Source organism: Pelobates fuscus, chromosome 2 (genome assembly GCF_036172605.1).
Source record: "Pelobates fuscus isolate aPelFus1 chromosome 2, aPelFus1.pri, whole genome shotgun sequence".
Classification (NCBI taxonomy): domain Eukaryota; kingdom Metazoa; phylum Chordata; class Amphibia; order Anura; family Pelobatidae; genus Pelobates; species Pelobates fuscus.
In genome coordinates, this window is record NC_086318.1 from 9,411,325 (window position 1) to 9,435,443 (window position 24,119).

The following is a 24,119-nucleotide window of genomic DNA, read 5'->3' on the forward strand; positions in this document are numbered from 1 at the left end:
GCTGTGTTGATGTACATTATTGGTCATTTCAAGGAGCCCTACTGTTTCTATCTTAATACAACATCCTGATGTGTCAACCTGTATTCTAGAGATTTGTCTGTCAGAGATCTTTTGTTGCAGGACATCCAGTTTCCTAAAGAAGACACAAACCTATTTAAAATTCACAGTTTTGTAATGTTCTGCCTTCTATTCTCTCTGCAGTGAGACCAGGACGCTGTCCCCCTATTAAAGCTAGGTGTTTGATGCCACTGCCGAAGCCCGAATGCCAGACGGACAGTAACTGTCCCGGGAAACAGAAATGCTGTAATATTTGTGGGAATAGCTGCTGGGATCCTGCGGAAGGTAATGTGATAATGAAGTCCGTCCGATATAAGTGTATAGCAGAGTCACAGATCTCCCCATGTTACAGTTTGTTACATAGATAATTAGTTATATGAAAACAAAGTCCATTGAGTTCCACCTTCACAGGAGTCAGTGTTCCTCACCCAAAGGACGGCAAAAACACCCATAAAATATTTTTTATGATTTGTTTGAGAGGTGGAAGAACTATTCCTGCATTACTTTAGGAGTCACTGCGATTTTCCCTGGATCAGCAAAGCGTACATTGAATTTAATAAATAGTGTTCTGCGTTGTGTCTACTAGAATGGCGTTCTACCTTCCTTTGTATGGTTACCATTAATGATTGGGGGGGGGAAATGTCCTTCCGTCAAAGGAGAAAGTGTCTGAATCTGCCTCAAAGAAGCATATTTCACTTGCTGTGAGAATTCCTAAAGAGACCTTTTTAATGTTCATTTTTATGATAATTAAATTTTTGACAACTTTCCATATATTTGTTACTGACCACGTGGTTTTGTTCTCTTGCTATTGATGTCTATAATGGCTGGATTGATTCTCGGTGTATATTTCCTGGTTATATTAGAGCCACATGGCGTTTGTCCTGTGAGTGAGATAGAGAAGGGGAAAAGTCTGGTTTGTCCATCTGTCCTGTGTAGTCGGGATTCGGACTGTGCCGCGGATGAGAAGTGCTGTGTCTCTGGGGATGGACAGAAATGTGTGAAGCCTTCTTCAGGTACAGAGACCCCATTATTTATATTGAACGCAGTGTGTGGGTGTCAGCCATGACTGTTAGCATTTGCTGTGCAGTCAATAAATTATTAAACAAACAAATGGTGATATGTGAACTGTAATAATCTCACTTAATTCCAATGGGTAGCAGATTAGTCTGTGATAACTTTGTTTCCTAGTTTTCAATCATAAGTCAATTATTATGTGTGGATTGACCCAATATGTTTCTGACAACCATACAGCCTCTTTTTACACTTTGCTCATCAACGTTAATATATTTTACTGACTTTGTTTTCCTCCATTCTTCAGATTTAGATTTACTCAATGTGTGTCCTCCGTTTGATCCCTCCATCTGTCCACTGGCCAAACCGGGGCCCGATGAGTGTAAATTCGACAGTCCATGTCCAAGTGGCAAAAAATGCTGTTGCTCCAACTGTGGCTGGAAATGTGTCCCCCCAGTGCAAGGTTAGCGAGAATATTCCTTACTGGTTCATCTGCACCAACACAAACTCGTTGCGTATAGTTTATTGAGCACATCATGGCTTCTCATTTTCTCCATTATCTTTGGTTTTATCTCCTTCAACACTTTACCTCCTTGTATTCTGCTCCACAGATCTCTCTCTGGACAAATGCCACCTCCCCGACCCTTGTTTTATAGTCTCCTTCCACACCTGCTCTATCCAGTCACACATCCAGTCCAGGCATCTCGTTGGCCAGTTCTGGGATCCTTGGATTTCTCTATACATTATCTACAACTATCATTATATCTATGGACTTTTCATATCTTTTTCTGAGTGTCTGCAATTTCTAACTCCTTATATGTGGTGGCTTTTGTCTACAGAACGTCTCCGGGAATCCCTCCATTCTCCTCAATGTGACTGTATTTTGAATTCACTGACTTGTAACATATTACCCGCAATTCGTTGTGTCCTTTTTGCAGTAAAACCTGGGCGCTGTCCCCCTATTGCAGTCAGATGTAAGTTCCCACCACCGGAGCCCGCATGCCAAGCTGATCGTGACTGTCCAGGCAAACAGAAATGCTGTAATATTTGTGGGAATAGCTGCTGGGATCCAGCAGAAGGTAATTCTGCATGATAAGTGTGCATAATACCATAAGGTTTCATGGCTCACATTTCACCAGAGCACCATTACCGTGATTATTAGAAAATGTCTAACTAGTTTCACTTTTCCTAAAGCCCATATTTATCCACTGAATCTGTGAAGATGTTCTATATATTGGTAGGCATCCTTTGGCACTCCAGATGTTGTGGACAACATCTCCGATGACGCTCCTACAGTCAAACTACAAGAACATGTAGCCCACAACATCTGGAGTGCCGAAGGTTACCCCTGTAAAAATCTATATACCATTAATGGTGAGCTCAATATAAGTGCACCAGACAAATGATGCAAAAAAAAGATTTCCAACACAATGAAGGGCTTATTTGCTGAAGAGATGGTGTTTGGATGTGGGGGTATATACACATAAACAGCCACACACACAACAGACCCATAAATACACACCAAACGTAAGTATATACACACACACTTACACAACCATTCAAACACACACAGATACACACATATAAAGATACACAGACTGTATGTAAAGGGATATTACAGATTGGGAGACTGAATGTAAAGGGATATTACAGATTGGGAGACTGAATGTAATGGGATATTACTGATTGGGAGACTGAATGTAAATGGATATTACTGATTGGGAGACTGAATGTAAAGGGATATTACTGATTGGGAGACTGAATGTAAAGGGATATTACAGATTGGGAGACTGAATGTAAAGGGATATTACAAATTGGGAGATTGAATGTAAAGGGATATTACAGATTGGGAGACTGAATGTAATGGGATATTACAGATTGGGAGACTGAATGTAAAGGGATATTACAGATTGGGAGACTGAATGTAAAGGGATATTACAGATTGGGAGATTGAATGTAAAGGGATATTACAGATTGGGAGACTGAATGTAATGGGATATTACAGATTGGGAGACTGAATGTAAAGGGATATTACAGATTGAGAGACTGAATGTAAAGGGGATATTACAGATTGGGAGACTGAATGTAATGGGATATTACAGATTGGGAGACTGAATGTAAAGGGATATTACAGATTGGGAGACTGAATGTAAAGGGATATTACTGATTGGAGACTGAATGTAAAGGGGATATTACTGATTGGGAGACTGAATGTAAAGGGGATATTACAGATTGGGAGACTGAATGTAAAGGGGATATTACAGATTGGGATACTGAATGTAAAGGGGATATTACAGATTGGGAGACTGAATGTAAAGGGATATTACTGATTGGGAGATTGAATGTAATGGGATATTACTGATTGGGAGATTGAATGTAAAGGGGATATTACAGATTGAGAGACTGAATGTAAAGGGATATTACAGATTGGGAGACTGAATGTAATGGGATATTACAGATTGGGAGACTGAATGTAAAGGGATATTACAGATTGGGAGACTGAATGTAAAGGGGATATTACAGATTGGGAGACTGAATGTAAAGGGGATATTACAGATTGGGAGATTGAATGTAAAGGGATATTACAGATTGGGAGACTGAATGTAAAGGGGATATTACAGATTGGGAGATTGAATGTAAAGGGATATTACAGATTGGGAGACTGAATGTAAAGGAATATTACAGATTGGGAGACTGAATGTAAAGGGATATTACAGATTGGGAGATTGAATGTAAAGGGATATTACAGATTGGGAGACTGAATGTAAAGGGGATATTACAGATTGGGAGACTGAATGTAAAGGGGATATTACAGATTGGGAGACTGAATGTAAAGGGATATTACAGATTGGGATACTGAATGTAAAGGGATATTACAGATTGGGAGACTGAATGTAATGGGATATTACTGATTGGGAGATTGAATGTAAAGGGATATTACAGATTGGGAGACTGAATGTAAAGGGATATTACAGATTGGGAGACTGAATGTAAAGGGGATATTACAGATTGGGAGACTGAATGTAAAGGGATATTACTGATTGGGAGACTGAATGTAAAGGGATATTACAGATTGGGAGATTGAATGTAAAGGGGATATTACAGATTGGGAGACTGAATGTAAAGGGATATTACAGATTGGGAGATTGAATGTAAAGGGGATATTACAGATTGGGAGACTGAATGTAAAGGGATATTACAGATTGGGAGACTGAATGTAAAGGGGATATTACAGATTGGGAGACTGAATGTAAAGGGATATTACAGATTGGGAGATTGAATGTAAGGGGATATTACAGATTGGGATACTGAATGTAAAGGGATATTACAGATTGGGAGATTGAATGTAAAGGGATATTACAGATTGGAAGACTGAATGTAATGGGATATTACAGATTGGGAGACTGAATGTAAAGGTTATATAACAGATTGCAAGCTGCAAACAAAGTCCGCTGATCCCTCTCAGCCAATGATCTAAGCCTTACAGTTTTCTGGCATTGGTAGTGGAGATGGAGATCTGCTTGGTGGACCCCAGGTATGGAATCAAAATATGGTCTGACTCCTTACCGTGGGGGAATGCCAGGGCACTTCAGGCACCATTGCAATTACAGCGGCCTATAGTGGCTATGGTGCTTGTAGTTTCCCTTAAAATGATTATATTTTGTGATTCTCTGAAAACTAGTCTTGTTCTTTGGTTGTAACTTGTATTGTCATTGTATTTACCTTGATTATTACAGAGCCACATGGCGTTTGTCCTGTGGGTGAGACCAAGAAGAAGAAGAGTCTGGTTTGTCCGTCCGTACTGTGTAGTCGTGATTCGGACTGTGCCGCGGATGAGAAGTGCTGTGTCTCTGGGGACGGACAGAAATGTGTGAAGCCTTCTCCAGGTACAGAGACCACTTTAATTTTTTAATTTAATCTTATGTTGAAATCCATAGATTTAAAACAGGAATAACATGACATAGTCCTATAGAGTGTGTCAATGACATCGTAACAACAGTATTCCTTTGGGTCGTCGAATTTGTAGATATAGACCATGTAATACAGGGCATAAATAGTTACAATACCGAACATTGCGGTCCTGGCGCTCCTCGACTTGCAATAATGCAAAGTTCACAGCAGGCAGTGTCAACTCTCATACCCTGTGAGAATAGCATGCGTATATGGATGATGCGATCCCAGCTAAATCAAACATGGACTAGCAATTTGCACATCTGATAGAGTAACAAAATTAGTAACAAAATAGATAACAACATAAATAACAAAATAAATAACAGGTGGGAATTGCACTTGTGTGTCACTTATTGAATATGGTGCTCGTTGAGCATATGAGTGTCAGGGTATGTTGGAGTAAGTACCATTTATGTGGCCGTATACTCCTTTTTCAGGTCATTGAGATCAGATTGGAGTAAAAGGTCTAATAGTGGGGCATGCTGGGTGTAGGCCTGACTTAAGTCAAAAGATAGTCTAGCCAGGGTTTCCAGCAGTCAGGATATTGGGTGTATGAGTTCGATAATGAGTAGTTAAGTTCCTCCATGCCCCTGATGGATTCATCTTTGCTGATCCAATGCAGTTAAGAGTTTTATGAGTTTTCAACTAGGGTTTGGGCTTTGGGTAGAGGAGGAAAAGCATGGTCTTGCTGTCGGTCGACAGATGAATTTCGGAGATTAAATGGATGAGTGTGATTATTCTCTTCCATTAGGATTTAATCGGTTCACAAGACCACCATATGTGGCATGGGGTGCCTCTAGAGTGCCTGCACCTCTAAAAGGAGTTGGGGGAATTGAAGTATAAACGTTGTATGTGCGTTTGTGTCTAATTATCTTCTTGGGTGGTGTTGCTTAGAGAAATAAATTGGTGAATAAGCATTTGTAATTCTTTATCTGTGAAGGAGATGTGGAGATCCTCGGCCCAACGTGATATATAATTTGGGTGTGAGGGTGGCTGTTGTTTTGGATGCAGGCTTCATGTGGCTCACAGTGAACATACTTGGAGCCCACCTGCCCTGTGGCCGCTTTCAGCTGTGACTTTGACCAGCCGCAAGACAGGAAAAATATTTCCTGATTCTTCCTCTCCCGACCACAAGATGGCAGAATGTCTGCGTGGCTGCTGAGCAGACCAGAGCACCCAATCCCGCTTCCCTCCTGCTCAGTGTCAGCCACTCCCCCTTCCCTCCTGCTCGCAGTGCCAGCCACTCCCCCTCCCTCCTACTCACAGTGCCAACCACTCCCCCTTCCCTCCTACTCACAGTGCCAGTCACTCCCCCTTCCCTCCTACTCACAGTGCCAGTCACTCCCCCTTCCCTCCTACTCACAGTGCCAGCCACTCCCCCTCCCTCCTTCTCGCAGTGCCAACCACTCCCCCTTCCCTCCTACTCTAAGTGCCAGTCACTCCCCCTTCCCTCCTACTCACAGTGCCAGTCACTCCCCCTTCCCTCCTGCTCACAGTGTCAGCCACTCCCCCTTCCCTCAGGGGTGGGGGCCGGGGGAGGGGGCAATAGGTCCCCCCTTCAGTTTAAAGCCCCCACTTGTGTGGCACGGGTGGGGGCTCGGGAGGGGAGACTTTTTTTTTTTTAACAAAATAGGCATGCCTCTACTCGCGGTATAGCAAATAGGGGCAGAATTTACTAATACTAAGTAATTTTTACTTAGTATTAGTAAATTTGTCTGAAAGACCAATTTAGGTATTTCAGCCTTTTGGTAGATAGCTCCCTAATACTGTGGGAATTAGGTAGTATCTACTTATTCATTCCCATCCATTGACAGGCTAAATAACTTAGATTTTATATGAATGCAACTTTGGCAAATTCAGCACTTCGACACTTCGGAACTTTGGCAATTTGGCAATTCATCTATTCGGACATTTGGAAGCATCTGAATGTCCGAATTGCCCCAAATTCGTCTGAATTGACATTCGGAACGAAACGAATTGCACATGTCTAGTCTCAGGTTCCCCCTAGTAATTGTGGAGCTGAGTTAATGAAATATGTGAGCTGTGAATGGCAAACATTGTGCATGTGGGTGTGTGGGGTACAGGGTATGATTTCAGCTAGTAGCCTAATTCTTTGATCAGTAAGAATGGAGCAGAGTGTAAGGTAAGGGGAATTGTGATAGGTAGAGAAAGAGGCTGGATTCATGCCCTGGTGGGACTGTGGGTTGTAAGTTAGAGGAAAGAGAGGTGAGGGGTATAGGGATATATTGGAGAGTGGTCTGATTTGTTGCCAGATTCTCAATGTTGGGGAAATAGTGGGGTGGAAGGATGGGTTGAGAAGGGTTTTACCCCTCTCTTGACACGGAATGGTTCACAGCAGAGCTTGGAAGCCCATATTTTGCTGGTGTACCCAGTGCTTTTGATTATTGGGTCGTGGTCATTCAAAAATCCTCGTTAGGATTACTGCCTTGTGATAGGCTTCCAAGTTGGGCAAACCTAAGCTTCCCTGTAGTTTGTGGCCCATAAGGCCTTGAAGGGAGATTCTGGGGTGTTTGTGCACCCATAGGAAAGAACTGAACAGACGTGTTATGGTTGTGAAGAAGGATTTTGGTAGAGCAATGGGCAGGGTTTGTAACATGTACAACAATTTAGGTATGGTGTTTATTTTTAGAATATGCTCTGAGCAAACCAGCCAAATAACGATTTGTGCCATGTGGCCAGGTCTGTCGCTATAGATTGAAGGAGGGGACTCGATCTTTTACTAAATCTATTTTTCCTTCGCTCACTTTGATCCATTCTACTGCCTTCAATTATTAACCTCATTATCTCCATTCTTCAGATTTAGATTTACTCAATGTGTGTCCTCCGTTTGATCCCTCCATCTGTCCACTGGCCAAACCTGGGCCCGATGAGTGTAAATTTGACAGTCCATGTCCAAGTGGCAAAAAATGCTGTTGCTCCAACTGTGGCTGGAAATGTGTCCCCCCAGTGCAAGGTTAGCGAGAATATTCCTTACTGGTTCATCTGCACCAACACAAACTCATTGCGTATAGTTTATTGAGCACATCATGACTTCTCATTTTCTCCATTATCTTTGGTTTTATCTCCTTCAACACTTTACCTCCTTTTATTCTGCTCCACAGATCTCTCTCTGGACAAATGCCACCTCCCCGACCCTTGTTTTATAGTCTCCTTCCACACCTGCTCTGTCCAGTCACACATCCAGTCCAGGCATCTCGTTGGCCAGTTCTGGGATCCTTGGATTTCTCTATACATTATCTACAACTATCATTCTATCTATGGACTTTTCATATCTTTTTCTGAGGGTCTGCAATTCCTAACTCCTTATATGTGGTGGCTTTCGCCTATGGAACGTCTCCGGAATCCCTCCATTCTGCTCAATGTGACTGTATTTTGAATTCACTGACTTGTAATATATTACCCGCAATTCGTTGTGTCCTTTTTGCAGTAAGACCTGGGCGCTGTCCCCCTATTGTAGTCAGATGTAAGTTCCCACCACCGAAGCCCGCATGCCAAGCTGATCGTGACTGTCCAGGCAAACAGAAATGCTGTAATATTTGTGGGAATAGCTGCTGGGATCCTGCAGAAGGTAATTCTGCATGATAAGTGTGCATAATACCATAAGGTTTCATGGCTCACATTTCACCAGAGCACCATTACCGTGATTATTAGAAAATGTCTAACTAGTTTCACTTTTCCTAAAGCCCATATTTATCCACTGAATCTGTGAAGATGTTCTTTATATTGGTAGGCATCCTTTGGCACTCCAGATGTTGTGGACAACATCTCCCATGACGCTCCTACAGTCAAACTACAAGAAGATGTAGCCCACAACATCTGGAGTGCCAAAGGTTACCCCTGTAAAAATCTATATACCATTAATGGTGAGCTCAATATAAGTGCACCGGACAAATGGTGCAAAAAAAAGATTTCCAACACAATGAAGGGCTTATTTGCTGAAGAGATGGTGTTTGGATGTGGGGGTATATACACATACACAGCCACACACACAACAGACCCATAAATACACACCAAACGTAAGTATATACACACACACTTACACAACCATTCAAACACACACAGATACACACATATAAAGATACACAGACTGTATGTAAAGGGATATTACAGATTGGGAGACTGAATGTAAAGGGATATTACTGATTGGGAGACTGAATGTAAAGGGATATTACAGATTGGGAGATTGAATGTAAAGGGATATTACTGATTGGGAGACTGTATGTAAAGGGATATTACAGATTGGGAGACTGAATGTAAAGGGATATTACAGATTGGGAGATTGAATGTAAAGGGATATTACAGATTGGGAGACTGAATGTAATGGGATATTACAGATTGGGAGATTGAATGTAAAGGGATATTACAGATTGGGAGACTGAATGTAATGGGATATTACAGATTGGGAAACTGAATGTAATGGGATATTACAGATTGGGAGACTGAATGTAAAGGGGATATTACTGTAGAGGAGGGCAGTATTAGAATCCTCAATCTCCGCTGGTATAACAGGAAAATCCACAGTCAGCGCTGAAAAGGAAGGCAGTATCCCCAATCCTCCCAATAACCGGACGAAACACAGTTTGGGAGTCAACTAACTGGCTTTATTCACAAGCTTGCATATTTATACAGTTCCCCATGCAAGGGGTTTCCTTACAGAGGTTTCAGGGGATTTATCCCATCATGCAATATAATTCTCCCAACAGGCCTTGCTGCACGAGAAGGATACTCCCACTAAAATGGGCGGTTTAGTGGATTATCCCCTCGTGCAGCAAAACTGACAATTCACTTTAAAATACCGTTTTTGAGTTTTATTCGGTATACAGACTTAACCGAACGTTCGGTAGATAGCTGGGGTCTGAGCGCATCTTTTGAGAGAATACCGCTCAGCTCCCAGCTGAACTGACCGAACGCCGCAACAAATACAGTTATACATTGAAGTTCCCCTCAATCTGCAGATTGCACTTAGGGGAACGATCCAACCGAACACCGGGCTCCCGAATGGTCTGGAAGTACAGCGGTGTTCGCGTCGTCGAGCAGCCGTTTTCAGTTCCAGGCACTCGACGACCAAACACCGCTGAAGAATAGACGATCCAAGATGGCCGACCGCCGCATGGTCGGTTCGACAACGGCCACCTAGGAAAACGACGGCCACCTAGGAAAACCTCTAATTACCGATTGCAACTTTGTTGCAATCGGTTAACAAGTGCCACACGCCACTAAGTGTGTGGTCTATCAGGGGAGCCCGTATTCGTTTGACGAACAGCCCGGATAGCCGCTGTTCGTCGAACGAAGTAACCGCATGCGGGTAGCTTACGGCTGCCAGCATGCGAATTACCATAGCACAGTACACACAGCAAAATACACACAGCACATAGTACAGTTTTCAGACAACCTTTCTACATTACAGTCCAGAAGTGGCTATGTTTGCCACAATTACAGATTGGGAGATTGAATGTAAAGGGATATTAAAGATTGGGAGACTGAACGTAAAGGGGATATTACAGATTGGGAGACTGAATGTAAAGGGATATTACAGATTGGGAGACTGAATGTAAAGGGGATATTACAGATTGGGAGACTGAACGTAAAGGGGATATTACAGATTGGGAGACTGAATGTAAAGGGATATTACAGATTGGGATACTGAATGTAAAGGGATATTACAGATTGGGAGACTGAATGTAAAGGGGATATTACAGATTGGAGACTGAATGTAAAGGGGATATTACAGATTGGGAGACTGAATGTAAAGGAATATTACAGATTGGGAGACTGAATGTAAAGGGGATATTACAGATTGGGAGATTGAATGTAAAGGGATATTACAGATTGGGAGACTGAATGTAAAGGGGATATTACAGATTGGGAGACTGAATGTAAAGGGATATTACAGATTGGGAGACTGAATGTAAAGGGATATTACAGATTGGGAAATTGAATGTAAGGGGATATTACAGATTGGGAGACTGAATGTAAAGGGATATTACAGATTGGGAGATTGAATGTAAAGGGGATATTACAGATTGGGAGACTGAATGTAAAGGGATATTACAGATTGGGAGACTGAATGTAAAGGGATATTACAGATTGGGAGACTGAATGTAAAGGGATATTACAGATTGGGAAATTGAATGTAAAGGGGATATTACAGATTGGGAGACTGAATGTAAAGGGGATATTACAGATTGGGAGATTGAATTTAAAGGGATATTACAGATTGGGAGACTGGATGTAAAGGGGATATTACAGATTGGGAGACTGAATGTAAAGGGATATTACAGATTGGGAGACTGAATGTAAAGGGGATATTACAGATTGGGAGACTGAATGTAAGGAGATATTACAGATTGGGAGACTGAATGTAAGGGGATATTACAGATTGGGAGACTGCATGTAAAGGGATATTACAGATTGGGAGACTGAATGTAAAGGGATATTACAGATTGGGAGACTGAATGTAAAGGGATATTACAGATTGGGAGATTGAATGTAAAGGGATATTACAGATTGGGAGACTGAATGTAAAGGGATATTACAGATTGGGAGACTGAATGTAAAGGGATATTACAGATTGGGAGACTGCATGTAAAGGGATATTACAGATTGGGAGATTGAATGTAAAGGGATATTACAGATTGGGAGACTGAATGTAAAGGGGATATTACAGATTGGGAGATTGAATGTAAAGGGATATTACAGATTGGGAGACTGAATGTAAAGGGGATATTACAGATTGGGAGATTGAATGTAAAGGGATATTACAGATTGGGAGACTGGATGTAAAGGGGATATTACAGATTGGGAGACTGAATGTAAAGGGATATTACAGATTGGGAGACTGAATGTAAAGGGGATATTACAGATTGGGAGACTGAATGTAAAGGGATATTACAGATTGGGAAATTGAATGTAAAGGGATATTACAGATTGGGAGACTGAATGTAAAGGGGATATTACAGATTGGGAGATTGAATGTAAAGGGATATTACAGATTGGGAGACTGGATGTAAAGGGGATATTACAGATTGGGAGACTGAATGTAAAGGGATATTACAGATTGGGAGACTGAATGTAAAGGGATATTACAGATTGGGAGATTGAATGTAAAGGGATATTACAGATTGGGAGACTGAATGTAAAGGGGATATTACAGATTGGGAGACTGAATGTAAAGGGATATTACAGATTGGGAGACTGAATGTAAAGGGGATATTACAGATTGGGAGATTGAATGTAAAGGGATATTACAGATTGGGAGACTGAATGTAAAGGGGATATTACAGATTGGGAGACTGAATGTAAAGGGATATTACAGATTGGGAGACTGAATGTAAAGGGGATATTACAGATTGGGAGACTGCATGTAAAGGGATATTACAGATTGGGAGACTGAATGTAAAGGGATATTACAGATTGGGAGATTGAATGTAAAGGGATATTACAGATTGGGAGACTGGATGTAAAGGGGATATTACAGATTGGGAGATTGAATGTAAAGGGATATTACAGATTGGGAGATTGAATGTAAAGGGATATTACAGATTGGGAGACTGAATGTAAAGGGGATATTACAGATTGGGAGACTGAATGTAAAGGGATATTACAGATTGGGAGACTGAATGTAAAGGGATATTACAGATTGGGAGACTGAATGTAAAGGGATATTACAGATTGGGAGACTGAATGTAAAGGGATATTACAGATTGGGAGACTGAATGTAAAGGGATATTACAGATTGGGAGACTGAATGTAAAGGGATATTACAGATTGGGAGACTAAATGTAAAGGGATATTACAGATTGGGAGACTGCATGTAAAGGGATATTACAGATTGGGAGATTGAATGTAAAGGGATATTACAGATTGGGAGACTGAATGTAAAGGGATATTACAGATTGGGAGACTAAATGTAAAGGGGATATTACAGATTGGGAGACTGAATGTAATGGGATATTACAGATTGGGAGACTGGATGTAAAGGGATATTACAGATTGGGAGATTGAATGTAAAGGGATATCACAGATTGGGAGACTGAATGTAAAGGGATATTACAGATTGGGAGATTGAATGTAAAGGGATATTACAGATTGGGAGACTGAATGTAAAGGGATATTACAGATTGGGAGACTGAATGTAAAGGGGATATTACAGATTGGGAGACTGAATGTAAAGGGGATATTACAGATTGGGAGACTGAATGTAAAGGGATATTACAGATTGGGAGATTGAATGTAAAGGGGATATTACAGATTGGGAGACTGAATGTAAAGGGGATATTACAGATTGGGAGACTGAATGTAAAGGGATATTACAGATTGGGAGACTGAATGTAAAGGGATATTACAGATTGGGAGACTGAATGTAAAGGGATATTACAGATTGGGAGATTGAATGTAAAGGGATATTACAGATTGGGAGATTGAATGTAAGGGGATATTACAGATTGGGAGACTGAATGTAAAGGGATATTACAGATTGGGAGACTGAATGTAAAGGGATATTACAGATTGGGATACTGAATGTAAAGGGATATTACAGATTGGGAGATTGAATGTAAAGGGATATTACAGATTGGGAGACTGAATGTAAAGGGGATATTACAGATTGGGAGATTGAATGTAAAGGGATATTACAGATTGGGAGACTGAATGTAAAGGGATATTACAGATTAGAAGATTGAATGTAAGGGGATATTACAGATTGGGAGACTGAATGTAAAGGGATATTACATATTGGGAGACTGAATGTAAAGGGATATTACAGATTGGGAGACTGAATGTAAAGGGATATTACAGATTGGGAGATTGAATGTAATGGGATATTACAGATTGGGAGACTGAATGTAAAGGGGATATTACAGATTGGGAGATTGAATGTAAAGGGATATTACAGATTGGGAGACTGAATGTAAAGGGGATATTACAGATTGGGAGATTGAATGTAAAGGGATATTACAGATTGGGAGACTGAATGTAAAGGGGATATTACAGATTGGGAGATTGAATGTAAAGGGATATTACAGATTGGGAGACTGAATGTAATGGGATATTACAGATTGGGAGATTGAATGTAAAGGGATATTACAGATTGGGAGACTGAATGTAAAGGGGATATTACAGATTGGGAGACTGAATGTAATGGGATATTACTGATTGGGAGACTGACTGTAAAGGGATATTACTGATTGGGAGACTGAATGTAAAGGGGATATTACAGATTGGGAGATTGAATGTAAAGGGATATTACAGATTGGGAGACTGAATGTAAAGGGATATTACAGATTGGGAGACTGAATGTAAAGGGATATTACAGATTGGGAGACTGAATGTAAAGGGATATTACAGATTGGGAAATTGAATGTAAGGGGATATTACAGATTGGGAGACTGAATGTAAAGGGTTATTACAGATTGGGAGACTGAATGTAAAGGGATATTACAGATTGGGAGATTGAATGTAAAGGGATATTACAGATTGGGAGATTGAATGTAAAGGGATATTACAGATTGGGAGATTGAATGTAAAGGGATATTACAGATTGGGAGACTGAATGTAAAGGGATATTACTGATTGGGAGACTGAATGTAAAGGGGATATTACTGATTGGGAGATTGAATGTAAAGGGATATTACAGATTGGGAGACTGAATGTAATGGGATATTACTGATTGGGAGACTGACTGTAAAGGGATATTACAGATTGGAAGATTGAATGTAAGGGGATATTACAGATTGGGAGACTGAATGTAAAGGGATATTACAGATTGGGAGACTGAATGTAAAGGGATATTACAGATTGGGAGACTGAATGTAAAGGGATATTACAGATTGGGAGATTGAATGTAATGGGATATTACAGATTGGGAGACTGAATGTAAAGGGGATATTACAGATTGGGAGATTGAATGTAAAGGGATATTACAGATTGGGAGACTGAATGTAAAGGGATATTACAGATTGGAAGATTGAATGTAAGGGGATATTACAGATTGGGAGACTGAATGTAAAGGGATATTACAGATTGGGAGACTGAATGTAAGGGGATATTACAGATTGGGAGACTGAATGTAAAGGGATATTACAGATTGGGAGACTGAATGTAAAGGGATATTACAGATTGGGAGACTGAATGTAAAGGGATATTACAGATTGGGAGATTGAATGTAATGGGATATTACAGATTGGGAGACTGAATGTAAAGGGGATATTACAGATTGGGAGATTGAATGTAAAGGGATATTACAGATTGGGAGACTGAATGTAAAGGGATATTACAGATTGGGAGACTGAATGTAAAGGGATATTACAGATTGGGAGATTGAATGTAAAGGGATATTACAGATTGGGAGACTGAATGTAATGGGATATTACAGATTGGGAGATTGAATGTAAAGGGATATTACAGATTGGGAGACTGAATGTAAAGGGGATATTACAGATTGGGAGACTGAATGTAATAGGATATTACTGATTGGGAGACTGACTGTAAAGGGATATTACTGATTGGGAGACTGAATGTAAAGGGGATATTACAGATTGGGAGATTGAATGTAAAGGGATATTACAGATTGGGAGACTGAATGTAAAGGGATATTACAGATTGGGAGACTGAATGTAAAGGGATATTACAGATTGGGAGACTGAATGTAAAGGGATATTACAGATTGGGAAATTGAATGTAAGGGGATATTACAGATTGGGAGACTGAATGTAAAGGGATATTACAGATTGGGAGACTGAATGTAAAGGGATATTACAGATTGGGAGACTGCATGTAAAGGGATATTACAGATTGGGAGATTGAATGTAAAGGGATATTACAGATTGGGAGACTGAATGTAAAGGGGATATTACAGATTGGGAGACTGAATGTAAAGGGATATTACAGATTGGGAGACTGAATGTAAAGGGATATTACAGATTGGGAAATTGAATGTAAAGGGATATTACAGATTGGGAGACTGAATGTAAAGGGGATATTACAGATTGGGAGATTGAATGTAAAGGGAGATTACAGATTGGGAGACTGGATGTAAAGGGGATATTACAGATTGGGAGACTGAATGTAAAGGGATATTACAGATTGGGAGACTGAATGTAAAGGGATATTACAGATTGGGAGATTGAATGTAAAGGGATATTACAGATTGGGAGACTGAATGTAAAGGGGATATTACAGATTGGGAGACTGAATGTAAAGGGATATTACAGATTGGGAGACTGAATGTAAAGGGGATATTACAGATTGGGAGATTGAATGTAAAGGGATATTACAGATTGGGAGACTGAATGTAAAGGGGATATTACAGATTGGGAGACTGAATGTAAAGGGATATTACAGATTGGGAGACTGAATGTAAAGGGGATATTACAGATTGGGAGACTGCATGTAAAGGGATATTACAGATTGGGAGACTGAATGTAAAGGGATATTACAGATTGGGAGATTGAATGTAAAGGGATATTACAGATTGGGAGACTGGATGTAAAGGGGATATTACAGATTGGGAGATTGAATGTAAAGGGATATTACAGATTGGGAGATTGAATGTAAAGGGATATTACAGATTGGGAGACTGAATGTAAAGGGGATATTACAGATTGGGAGACTGAATGTAAAGGGATATTACAGATTGGGAGACTGAATGTAAAGGGATATTACAGATTGGGAGATTGAATGTAAAGGGATATTACAGATTGGGAGACTGAATGTAAAGGGATATTACAGATTGGGAGACTGAATGTAAAGGGGATATTACAGATTGGGAGATTGAATGTAAAGGGGATATTACAGATTGGGAGATTGAATGTAAAGGGATATTACAGATTGGGAGACTGAATGTAAAGGGATATTACAGATTGGGAGACTGCATGTAAAGGGATATTACAGATTGGGAGACTGAATGTAAAGGGATATTACAGATTGGGAGATTGAATGTAAAGGGATATTACAGATTGGGAGACTGAATGTAAAGGGATATTACAGATTGGGAGACTAAATGTAAAGGGATATTACAGATTGGGAGACTGCATGTAAAGGGATATTACAGATTGGGAGATTGAATGTAAAGGGATATTACAGATTGGGAGACTGAATGTAAAGGGATATTACAGATTGGGAGATTGAATGTAAAGGGATATTACAGATTGGGAGATTGAATGTAAAGGGATATTACTGATTGGGAGACTGAATGTAAAGGGATATTACAGATTGGGAGATTGAATGTAAAGGGATATTACTGATTGGGAGACTGAATGTAAAGGGGATATTACAGATTGGAGACTGAATGTAAAGGGGATATTACAGATTGCAAGCTGCAAACAAAGTCCGCTGATCCCTCTCAGCCAATGATCTAAGCCTTGCAGTTTTCTGGCATTGGTAGTGGAGATGGAGATCCGCTTGGTGGACCCCAGGTATGGAATCAAAATATGGTCTGACTCCTTACCGTGGGGAAATGCCAGGGCACTTCAGGCACCATAGCAATTACAGCGGCCTATAGTGGCTATGGTGCTTTTAGTTTCCCTTAAAATGATTATATTTTTGATTCTCTGAAAACTAGTCTTGTTCTTTGGTTGTAACTTGTATTGTCATTGTATTTACCTTGATTATTACAGAGCCACATGGCGTTTGTCCTGTGGGTGAGACCAAGAAGAAGAAGAGTCTGGTTTGTCCGTCCGTACTGTGTAGTCGTGATTCGGACTGTGCCGTGGATGAGAAGTGCTGTGTCTCTGGGGACGGACAGAAATGTGTGAAGCCTTCTCCAGGTACAGAGACCACTTTAATTTTTTAATTTAAGTCTTATGTTGAAATCCATAGATTTAAAACAGGAAGAACATGACATAGTCCTATAGAGTGTGTCAATGACATCGTAACAACAGTATTCCTTTGGGTCGTCGAATTTGTAGATATAGACCATGTAATACAGGGCATAAATAGTTACAATACCGAACATTGCGGTCCTGGCGCTCCTCGACTTGCGATAATGCAAAGTTCACAGCAGGCAGTGTCAACTCTCATACCCTGTGAGAATAGCATGCGTATATGGATGAGGCGATCCCAGGTAAATCAAACATGGACTAGCAATTTGCACATCTGATAGAGTAACAAAATTAGTAACGAAATAGATAACAACATAAATAACAAAATAAAGAACAGGTGGGAATTGCACTTGTGTGTCACTTATTGAATATGGTGCTCGTTGAGCATATGAGTGTCAGGGTATGTTGGAGTAAGTACCATTTATGTGGCCGTATACTCCTTTTTCAGGTCATTGAGATCAGATTGGAGAAAAAGGTCTAATAGTGGGGCATGCTGGGTGTAGACAGAAATTAGACGGAATATCTTACATACACATAACAGTGGAAATTCGGATGGTGTGAGTAGCGTTCCTATAACAGGATAAAAAACAAAGGGAACAAATAATGGTGCAGTATCGTTGGTACTGACAATTGTAATATTCCCAATAGGATCCCAATAAATTTGCACTCACAAACAAGGAACCAATCAATATCCGGCTCAGATCATCAGCTTTGTGGGGTATCAGAGGTCCCACTCCCTCCTTTGTGTGTGCAGAGTCTTCCTTTGGTTGCAATCACAGGCATACAGTAGTAGTAATTAAAGTGCTTTATTCCATAAAGTGCACAAATATGATAAAAATAAATAAAAACCTTACAGTCTGTACTGGTTAGTCTTGGGAAAGTAGCAAGCATGCTGGGTGTAGGCCTGACTTAAGTCAAAGATAGTCTAGCCAGGGTTTCCAGCAGTCAGGAAATTGGGTGTATGAGTTTGATAATGAATAGTTAAGTTCCTCCATGCCCCTGATGGATTCATCTTTGCTGATCCAATCTGATCGGAGATTAAATGGATGAGTGTGATTATTCTCTTCCATGCAGATTTAATTGGTTCACAAGACCACCATATGTGGCATGGGGTGCCTCTAGAGTGCCTGCACCTCTAAAAGGAGTTGGGGGAATTGGAGAATAAACGTTGTATGTGCGTGCGTGTCTAATTATCTTCTTGGGTGGTGTTGCTTAGAGAAATACAGAATAAATTGGTGAATAAGCATTTGTAATTCTTTATCTGTGAAGGAGATGTGGAGATCCTCGGCCCAACGTGATATATAATTTGGGTGTGAGGGTGGCTGTTGTTTTGGATGCAGGCTTCATGTGGCTCACAGTGAACATACTTGCAGCCCACCTGCCCTGTGGCCGCTTTCAGCTGTGGCTTCGACCAGCCGCAAGACAGGAAAAATATTTCCTGATTCTTCCTCTCCCGACCACAAGTGGGGAGAATGTCTGCGTGGCTGCTGAGCAGACCAGAGCACCCAATCCCGCTTCCCTCCTGCTCAGTGTCAGCCACTCCCCCTTCCCTCCTGCTCGCAGTGCCAGCCACTCCCCCTCCCTCCTGCTCACAGTGCCAGTCACTCCCCCTTCCCTCCTGCTCACAGTGTCAGCCACTCCCCCTTCCCTCCTGCTCACAGTGCCAGTCACTCCCCCTTCCCTCCTGCTCACAGTGTCAGCCACTCCCCCTTCCCTCCTGCTCGCAGTGCCAGCCACTGCCCCTTCCCTCCTGCTCGTAGTGCCAGCCACTGCCCCTTCCCTCCTGCTTTTAGTGCCAGCCTCTCCCCCCTCCCTCCTTCTCGCAGTGCCAGCCACTACCCCTCCCTCCTGCTCGCAGTGCCAGACACTCCCCCTTCCCTTCTGCTCGTAGTGCCAGCCACTGCCCCTTCCCTCCTGCTCGTAGTGCCAGCCACTGCCCCTTCCCTCCTGCTCGTAGTGGCAGCCACTCCCCCTTCCCTCCTGCTCGCAGTGCCAGCCACTCCCCCTTCCCTCCTGCTCGCAGTGCCAGCCACTCCCCCTTCCCTCCTGCTCGCAGTGCCTGCCACTCCCTCCTGCTCGCATTGCCAGCCACTCCCCCTTCCCTCCTGCTCACAGTGCCAGCCACTCCCCCTTCCCTCCTGCTCGTAGTGCCAGCCACTGCCCCTTCCCTCCTGCTCGTAGTGCCAGCCACTCCCCCTTCCCTTCTACCCGCAGTGCCAGCCACTCCCCCTTCCCTCCTGCTCGCAGTGCCTGCCACTTCCTCCTGCTCGCAGTGCCAGCCACTCCCCCTTCCCTCCTGCTCACAGTGCCAGCCACTCCCCCTTCCCTCCTGCTCGTAGTGCCAGCCACTCCCCCTTCCCTCCTGCTCACAGTGCCAGCCACTCCCCCTTCCCTCCTGCTCGTAGTGCCAGCCTCTCCCCCTTCCCTCCTGCTCGCAGTACCAGCCACTCCTCCTTCCCTCCTGCTCGCAGTGCCAGCCGCTCCCCCTTCCCTCCTGCTCACAGTGCCAGACACTCCCCCTTCCCTCCTGCTCACAGTGCCTGCCACTCCCCTTTCCCTCCTGCTTGTAATGCCAGCCACTCCCCCTTCCCTCCTGCTCGTAGTGCCAGAGGAGGGTCTAGCCTGCTTCAGCAGGGCTGGAGGTGGAGGACGGACAGCTAATCGTAAGGTAGGAGAAGAGGGGCTTGGGGGAAGGGAACAGTGTATTTATTTATTTTAGGACGGGAGGAGGCCAATGTATTAGAGTGGTTGGGGGGCAGTGTGTTAAATTAGGGGTAGGGAGGGCAGTGTATTTGACTGGTGGGGGGCAGTGTATTAGAGTGGAGGGAGGAGGGGCAGTGTATTAGGTTAAGGGGCAGTGTATTAGAATGGGTGAAGGGGGTAGTGTTAGATTGGGTCTACATGGAGGCACTGAACGCTCCCCATGGAGATGCTGATTGGCCGCAAAGTGTTTTGCCACACATGCACAATAGCCTCCCAATGCTTTCCTATGGGAAAGCATTGGATTGGCTGAGATCATCAAGCTTCAAAATAACAAGATAACGTCATTTGTTTTTTACAGCTGTACAACAGCCTTCTTTCACCATTTCAGTCCCATTACCAAACTTTTCTTAATATGTCAAGGTAGTGGGACTGAAACGTTGGTTATATGCAAATGCCCGTCTCCTTAGAATAAATTGGCTCTTTTGTTTATTTTGAAGCCCTACCAGCGCGAGGACGTCCAGTGTCAGGCAACTTGTTTTATGCTGTACTTTTCAAAGTAAACCTACATTTCTATGAAAACTGAAGTTGTTTTGGTTTTTGTGGCCCACATAAACGTACACCTTGTTTATTTGGCCCGTCTTGGCCTTTGAGTTTGACATGCTTGTTGTCGAAAATCAATAGGTGTTTGCATTTCATGGACTGTTGTATAGTTTCTTGAATTGTGAAAGGTAGGGAGGTGCATAGGGAAAATATTCGGTTTGGTTCGGCATTCCAAAATTCGGGAATTTAGGAATTTAGGAATTTTTGAATTTCGGGACTTCGGCTGTTCTCTTGCAGCTGCTTAGTAGATAACTCCCTAATTCCCATTGGTCTTTCAGCCAAAATTACTAATACCAAGTAAAAATTACTTAGTATTAGTAAATTCTGCCCCTACTCGCTATACCGCGTGTAGGGGCATGTCTATTAAACAGTGAGCACCCTGAGCCCACTGTAAAAGTAAAATAAGGTGGGGGGGGGGGGGGCCTAAAGTAAAATAAGGGGGGGGGACCTAAATTGTTAAATATTAAATATTGTCCTCCCCCTAGGCCCACACCACTGAGCGGCGAGTGGGAGCCCTAAATTAGAATAATGGGGGAACCTATTGTCCTCCCCCCCCGGCCCCTAACCGTGAGCGGCGGGTGGGGGCCCTAAATAAAAATGTAACCCCCCCAGGTGACTAGGGGTCCCCAAACCCCTAGTCACCCCTGTGGCGAAAGTGACCTTGCCACTGGTTTTTGAAGGGGCCTGTTTGCCAGCCTCCTGCCCTGCGACTATGGCCCTGGGATGTATTGCCCTTCTAGGAACTGATTTTGGCATATTGTATTTTATTATGCTGCTGCTGGCCCTTTAAGAACCATCTGGGGACAAACTGTGGAGTTACTGGGTGGCCACCATTTCATGTATCAGAGGCACATGGTGAGAACAATGGATGAAGCACATGGTGAGAACAATGGATGATCTCCCTATTTAATCCGACCGCACCAGCTGATCGACGCTGGATTATTGAACTACGTTCCGTACTCACGAACCGGCTACAACATCGTTGTGAAAGCCCTCTGTTACCGGACCGGACTGGAAGACTTTAAGTTCCCTTCACCTCTCCTCATCCACGACTAAAGCTGAACTCTCTCCTTCCAGGATAACCGCCTCTGAGGAGATCTCGGGAACCAGTGTTCTATGTGCCGGAAGCTAAGTAAAACCTCTGTGATAAGTGTTGCATCTCAAAGCTGTTATTTCCTGTCTCCAAAGTCCTTCGATAAAACAAACCCGTTACAGCTAACTTCAACTCATACTTTATCTCAGTTAGCTGCATCTGTTTTGCTTCAGTTAAAGTCTATGGAACAGCTATTGTAACTTCTTATCACCTAATTCATTTATAATACTAAGAGACTCTTTCTGATTCAGTGTCTGCTAATTACTACCATTTACTACTTAAAGCTACAGTGCCTGTAATTGTGGACTTCAGTTATCGTTTACTACTTAAAGCTACAGTGCCTGTAATTGTGGACTTCAGTTATCGTTTACTACTTAAAGCTACAGTGCCTGTAATTGTGGACTTCAGTTATCGTTTACTACTTAAAGCTACAGTGCCTGTAATTTTGGACTTCAGTTATCGTTTATTAATTAAAGCTACAGTACCTGTAATTGGACTTAAAGTCAATACCTTTTACTTTTGATAATAAATATTCAAACTATAAGAAATCTGCAGTTGTGTTCCTTCATAACAAATGTTTAGACGTGACAGAATAATCCAGCCATTGTAATGGATCCAGCAGATTTCGATTCTACGATAACTACGCTGAATCAAAGAGTTGATACACTAGCCCAAGGTGTGCAAGAACTGCAAGTTACTAACGAAAGAATTCTCACTTATGTCAGAGACTTAAAAACTCATACTCCTCATACTGTTCTGCACTCAGCTAGCGATCCTGCTGTATGTAACCCTGAAAAGTTCTCTGGAGTTCGTTCCAAATATAAGGAGTTTTTTTATTCCTGCAAATTATTGATTGCTTCAAAACCTAGATCTTATCCCACAGAAAGATCTAAGGTTTTCTCAGTTATTTCCTTTCTAAGAGGTGAACCTATGTTCTGGGCCCATACCTTTTTGGACAATGATGACCCCATCTTAGGATCACTGGATGACTTTTTTGAAGCCATGTCTCTTCTCTATGAAGATCCTAACAAACAAGCTACAGCTGATTTAACAATCAGAACACTACAGCAAAGAAATAGACCCGTTGAAGATTACATTGCTGAATTTAAAAGATGGGCTATAGAAACGCAATGGAATGACATCACATTGCGCAACCAGTTTCGAATTGGTTTATCTGAAGCTGTAAAAGATGAACTATCTAGAACAATACTCCCTACTACTTTGAACGCTCTAATTCGCTTATCAATCAGTATTGACAGAAGATTAAGAGAAAGAAAGGCCGAAAAAGCCCTTTTACATTCTAAAGACCGCAAACCTTTCACTCCCTCAGAAGCTCCAGAAAAGACTTCCTTACCAAGTGAACCTATGGAAATAGGGGTTATAAGAAGTCCTCTCACTCCTGAAGAGAAGAACCGAAGACGTCAATTAAACCTATGCATGTATTGTGCCTCTCAAGATCATTTGGTTTCTGATTGTCCCTTATTAAAACGGACAAAGGCCGGTAGGCAAGCCTATACCTCTGCGATCTTCAGTGCACTCCCTTCTACACCAACCACTCAGTTCACTCCTATATCTCTTATACTACAGTGGGACAAGGTGAGAATTGTGACTGAAGCTATCATCGATTCTGGTGCAAATGGAGTATTCATCGATTCAACCTTTGTAACAGAGAATAAAATTCCTTGTGTTCGAAAAACCATTTCTGTTCCTATTAAAGTGATTGACGGCTCCCTTATATCCTCGGGACCGATTCTTCATGAAACCATCCCTCTAAAGGTAACCACCAATCATATTCATACTGAATTTCTAGTATTTGATGTTATCCCATCACCGCTCTATTCCGTTATAATAGGGATCAACTGGTT

General features: G+C 42.1%; 1 protein-coding gene across 1 annotated transcript in view; it reads left to right on the forward strand.

Moving 5' to 3' along the window:
* LOC134586018 (cysteine-rich motor neuron 1 protein-like) overlaps window positions 1-24,119 on the forward strand; it is a 158,884-nt gene that overhangs the window by 54,295 nt on the left and 80,470 nt on the right. The window contains exons 3-10 of the mRNA XM_063441520.1: window positions 202-342; window positions 921-1,070; window positions 1,376-1,531; window positions 2,007-2,147; window positions 4,806-4,955; window positions 7,838-7,993; window positions 8,468-8,608; window positions 17,655-17,804. Coding sequence (XP_063297590.1) covers window positions 202-342; window positions 921-1,070; window positions 1,376-1,531; window positions 2,007-2,147; window positions 4,806-4,955; window positions 7,838-7,993; window positions 8,468-8,608; window positions 17,655-17,804 — 1,185 coding nt within the window. The remainder of the gene's footprint in view (window positions 1-201; window positions 343-920; window positions 1,071-1,375; window positions 1,532-2,006; window positions 2,148-4,805; window positions 4,956-7,837; window positions 7,994-8,467; window positions 8,609-17,654; window positions 17,805-24,119) is intronic.